At 52.6% G+C, this 5,538-nt stretch overlaps 1 protein-coding gene across 1 annotated transcript in view; it reads left to right on the forward strand.

Annotated features, from left to right (window-relative positions):
• The window catches only part of Vamp8 (vesicle associated membrane protein 8), a 3,722-nt gene extending 506 nt beyond the window's left edge, over positions 1-3,216 (forward strand). Inside the window, exons 2-3 of the mRNA XM_010625685.3 lie at positions 1,287-1,445; positions 2,793-3,216. Of these exons, the coding sequence (XP_010623987.1) occupies positions 1,287-1,445; positions 2,793-2,936 (303 nt within the window). The 3' untranslated portion in view covers positions 2,937-3,216. The remainder of the gene's footprint in view (positions 1-1,286; positions 1,446-2,792) is intronic.
• Positions 3,217-5,538: the final 2,322 nt, after the last annotated feature.

The following is a 5,538-nucleotide window of genomic DNA, read 5'->3' on the forward strand; positions in this document are numbered from 1 at the left end:
GCCGGCGGGGAGCTGTGCCTTGCGAGCGCCTCTGCTGTTCCCGGCGCGATGCCTCGGCCTGCGCTGTGCCCCTGTGCGGACGCCCGAGGGACGCGTCTGTCCAGCAGGGCCAAGCCTTCAGCCCCTAAGGAACCGGAGTCGGTGCTCTGCGACAGCCTAGCTGGCTCAGGCAGAGAGAAGCCTAATTATGTTTTTCCCTCCTGTTCGAAGACCTTATCGTGAGACCTGCCGCAGGCGGAGGATCAGCCCTCCAGCACAGGCCTGGGCACCGCGTTTGTGTTAGTATCTATCTGCAGAAGCAGGCGCTGGCCCCGGGCCTGCACTGGGTGCTGTGCGGTAGGGAAAGGAGAAGTGAGCAGCCCATCTGCTCTCTGTGCTTGGTGGGGCCGTGGTTGCCTGTTACTCCCGGCTTTAGCAATGGTTAAACTGCCAGGAGGCCAGGACGGGAGCAGCCCTCCAGCAGCTGTCTGTGGTGGATGACAGTGCTCTGTCCTCCAGTACATACACTATTCATATTTTATTTTTTGTAGTATTGGGAATTGAACCCAGAACCTTTACACTGAGCCTCCCAGCCTTTTACTTATTTATTTTTTGTTTGTTTTGAGACAGGCTCTCACTAAATTGCCCAGACTGAGATCAAACTTGCAGTCCTCCTACCTCAGCCTCCCAGAGTGTTTGGATTACAGGCATGTGCCACCATTCCTGGCTGTCACACACTGAGAACTCACCCCGGCCCAGGAAGGGAGGTGGCTCTGGGAAATGATAAGTGGTTCTTGTCTGTGCCCCAGAGAGGGACGCTGTGAGATGCCAGCTCTGCTGGCTCCATGGCCTTTTGAGAAGCCTGGGAGAGTGGGGAGGTTTTGTGGTGTTCTTCCTTGTCAGGGCCCTGAGAACCCAGAAAAGAAGGTTGATCTACTCTGGCTGCATCAGATTTCACCTTATGGGACATAAAAATGCACTTGTGTATGATGGCATGAATAATAATGAAAACATTCTCTTTGTAAACCACTCAAGCATTGTAAAAAACTGAATGCCACCTTAGGCCTTACCTTCTTTTGTCAGCTTTGCTGCACCACTTAGCCTACTTTTTTGTTTCCTTTTGTTTGTGTTTTGAGACAAGGTCTCCCTATGTAGTTTATGCTGGGCTTGAACTTCCTGTGTAGCTCAGGTAGCCTTGAACTGGGGGCAATCCTCCCGTATCAGCTTCTGAGTCCTGGGATGGCTTAGGCCTGAGCCACCACACCGGACCCCTTGGCCTAATTGTTAGCTGCCTATGTTGTGTCCAGGAGGAGGCCAGTGGAGGCGAGGGAAGTGATCGAGTGCGGAACCTGCAGAGCCAGGTGGAGGGAGTCAAGAATATTATGACCCAGAATGTGGAGAGGATCCTGGCCCGAGGCGAAAACCTGGACCACCTCCGCAATAAGACAGAAGATCTGGAAGCCACGGTGAGATGGGAGCCTTCTGGGGTTAGGGGTGGGGAGAGAAGCTTCTGTGTGCTTGTGGGAGTGGGATGAAACGACCAGGAGGGATGGGTGTCTGCCACCTCAGTTGCCTTTTTGCCTCATTTGGAGGTGGATAAAGACCTGAGCCCTGACTTCTGGTCCAGCTCTGCTCCACTGAGTGGCATGGGATCCAGGGACTGGCGTCTGGGGCTGGGGGGACCCAAGAGGCATTTTGGGACAGATACACAGCTCGGCCAGACGGGGCATTATTAGGCTTCTTTCCTGTGAAACTGATTTTCCCTTTGATGCTTGCCCTTTACCATGTTTAGACCTGACCACCCCTAGGCAAACTATCAGCTCTGAGAAAAGCCTTCTCACCTTCTCCTGGAGTTATTAGGCAGAGGGTGGAAAATTGCTAGAGTCTTGCTGAGTCAGCTTGCAAGAGAAGCAGGGAAGCTCAATGCAGTTCTTTGATCCCAGGGTCCTCTTTCAGCTGAGGACTGGAATAGAATCTCTAGCACAATTGTTAGACCTTCTCTTTCTAGCCAGGGGCCCAGACTGGCTGCTCAGGAAAGTACTAACTCCAAAGTTCAGCCAAGGCTAGAACCTCAGAGTCTATGTCCTGCAGGCACTGGCTCTGGCTGTCTGAGTCCTGTGTGTCATCTTGAGTCTCTGTCGTTCCTTGGTCTCCTTGGGATGTAAGTGCCTGGCTCCACAGCCTATCGGGTACGTGGCCCAGAGACTTGGTGTCTATCATTCAAGTTGGGGGAGAGGAGGTGCTTCTCTCACTTCCAAGCCCCTGTGCCGTCTTGGACCTCCAGCTTCCATAGTCCCCTGGGGACAAGGTGCCCTGGAGCCTAGAGATTTGCCCCTGGGCCTGCCTCCTAGGGTAGATTGTGCTGCCAGGGTCATAGGCAGACCTGAATGTGAGCATGTGTCAAAGCCCCTCAGGACTCTCCTTCCCGACATTCAGGTAGAGTAGTCCTAGGAGCCCAGGAATTCTAAATGTGAATTTGACCTCGCTGTTAGGAAAGTGGTAATTTGTCAAAGTAAGAGGACAGAAGATCCTTTATTTCACAGTTTGTTACTGCATCTTATAACACAAATATTTATTTGTTTGTTTTATTTTGTCTTGCTATGTAGTTCAGGCTGGCCTTGAACTCACTGTGTAACTCAGGCTGGCCTCAAACTTACAGTGATCCTCCTGCCTCGGCCTCCTGAGTGCTAGGATCACAGGTGAGAGCCACCAGGCCAGGCACAACACCACTCTTCAGACACGTGGCCTGAGGGAATCTGTACTCTTCAGTGGGAGGAGCCAGTGGGTCACTCACTCTCTCTTGTCCCCAACAGTCTGAGCACTTCAAGACCACATCACAGAAAGTGGCTCGAAAGTTCTGGTGGAAGAATGTGAAGATGATCATCATCATCTGCGTCATCGTTTTTATCATCGTCCTCTTCATTATCCTCTTTGCCACTGGTGTCATCCCCACCTAGGGAGCCCCTCCCACCCTGCCCTCCTCTTCAGGGGCCATCTGCCATAATGGGGACCACGAGGGGCCCTCTCTCCTGTCCTCTCCACGGGAATGCTGCTTGGTCACCCTGAAGCCCCGGTGCCATGTGTTATGTCCCAAAGAGCACCGTGGTCCCTGGAAGGAGAGCTGGACTATGGCTGCATTTCATGGGTCCTTAGAGCGGGTTGGAGAGACCCCGAGGATCCGAATGTGGGTGGGAACCTGTTGGTGGCTGTGGGTAATAAAGGCCTTCAGTATCCCTATTTGTATCTTCTCCCTTTCCTTTTAACCCTTGGCCATTTCAATTCTTGCCTTCTAGAGGTGACCCTGACATTGGAGGCCCAAATTTTTGGAAGAGTGGAGAGCATGTGTTTGGAAAAGAAAGATGGAAGTTCCCTATTGTTTGGTTTGGTTTTGTTCATTTGTTTTTTGAGACAAGGTCTCACTACGTAGTTCAGGCTGGCTTTGAACCCACTATGTAGCACATGCTGTCCTCAAACTTCTAACAGTAATCCTGCCTCAGTCTCCCCAGGACTAGGAACAAGGTGTGTGCCACCACACCTGGCTTTCTTGTTTTGGCTTTTTTGTTTGTTTGCAGTACTGGGGTTTGAACTACTTGGCTTCCCCCTGAGCTACATCTCCAGTACATTGTTTGTTTATTTATTTATTTATATTTTTTTGGTACCTGGGATTGAACTCAGGGCCTTGTGCTTGCCAGGCAGGGTGGGCACCACTGAGCTATATCCCCGGGCCCTCCAGTATGTCGTTAAGTGGCCCTTGCTAAATGGCTGAATTGCCCTAGCTCAAACTGTGATCCTCAGGCCTCAGCTTCCAGAATGCTGTGATTACAAGTGTGGGCCAACAGGTGGGGCTAAGGAGCACCTGTTTTTATTTCACCCTGTTCTGTTCATTGTCACAGGTCTCAAGAACAGCAAGTTTTTGCAGATCTTGGCATAGGACAATTCAAAGCATTTTGGGGTAACATGCAGGATTCAGTGTCCCCCTTGTGTCCTCCATGCCCTCTTATTTCCCTTCCTCCAGGAGTAATAATTGAGACAGGAGGTCTACCAACATAAAAAATGTAGACTCTTACATAGGGTCTCATGTCTCTCCTGCCACTGCCATCTCTTTACTTTAAAAAAAATTTTTTTTAATTTTGAGACAGGTCTTGCTAAGTTGACCACATTGGTCTGAAGTGGTTCTTCTGCCTCAGCCATCTGAGCAGGGGTTATATAGCACATGTCACCACAGTCGGCTTTCCCTGTCTCTTCCAGACCCTGATGTCACCCAGAGGCAAAAATCAGAAGACACAGGCTGCTTTTCCTTTTCTGGTGGTTCTGTGTGTTTGGTCCGCCCCTGCCCTGCAGGGACAAAGTCTGCCATGGGTCTCAGCCATCATGAGGGGGTGAACGTCTCTACCAGGCTGAGCAATCAGCATCACAGGACAGGACCTATAGCCCTCCTCCTGCTTCTTGCACAATGAGCCTTTCTGTCTGTCCCCTGCCCTCCCTCCTCCCCACCAGGTCCCACAGTCATTGTCCCGCTTTCCTGAGCCTGGTCCCCCTCCTTTGCCATCTGACTTGATCCCACTTCTGCCACAGGTTTTTCAGAATTGGAAACAACTTACCGTGAGAGGAAGCAGGGAAGGGGCGAGGTTATAAGTCAGGTTCTAGAATCATGCCTTGAATTCTGGGCAGGGAAAGAGGAACACGGGAGAGGCCTCGGGATGCCTTTGCCCCAATGATATCCATCCCCTCACTCCTCAGCACACTGCTGGCACACTGCTGGATACAAAGCTGTGCAGTGGGGAGCAGGGGTCTGTGCCTGAAGAGGCTCAGCTCTGTGGAGAGAAGCCTCAGTCCCTGGCTCAGGATGGGCCTCATTTGGGATGCTGGGGTGGCGTGGGTCAGGAGGAGGACAGAGGCAGATGATTTCCCTGCAGCAGTGAGTAGAGAGGTAGCAGATCAGCCGGCATCCCTGACTAAGGAGTAGCTTCACCAGAAAGCGGGAGCTAGCTAGCATCCTCCCAATCTGGTTCTGCCACACCCACCCTCGGATTTTTCTTTGATTTTTGAAACAGGGTTTCACCATGTAGTTCAGGCAGCCTCGAACTCACTATGTGACCCAAACTGGCTCTGAACTCTGCAGTCTTCCTGCCTCACCCTCCCAAGAGCTGGGATTACAGGAGTGGGCCACCTCACTTGGCTAGGGGTGAGGGAGTAACTCTTAGTTACGGGTGAGGTGCACTCACCAAGGTGGCACATCCCCCTCCTGGCCTGTTCATGGCATCTGCAGTGCCCAGCGCAGTGGCTGACGATAGCCTTCACACTTGTGCCCGCCCGATTTCCTATCTCCGATGCAGCCGCAGAAGGCACCAGGGCTCGCTCCTGTGCCCATTTCACACAAGGCGCCCCCCAGGGATCTAAAGCGTACAGAACTGACAGACACCAGATCCCCAGTTCTCCAGGCCGGGGTGTCATTAGAAGTTGGCACCGGTGGCCCGGCAGGAGGCGCCCCACGGACCCTGGTTGCTGTCCCCTCCGCTTTCGATTTGATCTCGCGCCCCCGCCCCGCCCGCGCTGCCC

This window comes from Fukomys damarensis, unplaced genomic scaffold (genome assembly GCF_012274545.1).
Source record: "Fukomys damarensis isolate Sample0158 unplaced genomic scaffold, DMR_v1.0_HiC HiC_scaffold_2, whole genome shotgun sequence".
In the NCBI taxonomy this organism is placed as follows: domain Eukaryota; kingdom Metazoa; phylum Chordata; class Mammalia; order Rodentia; family Bathyergidae; genus Fukomys; species Fukomys damarensis.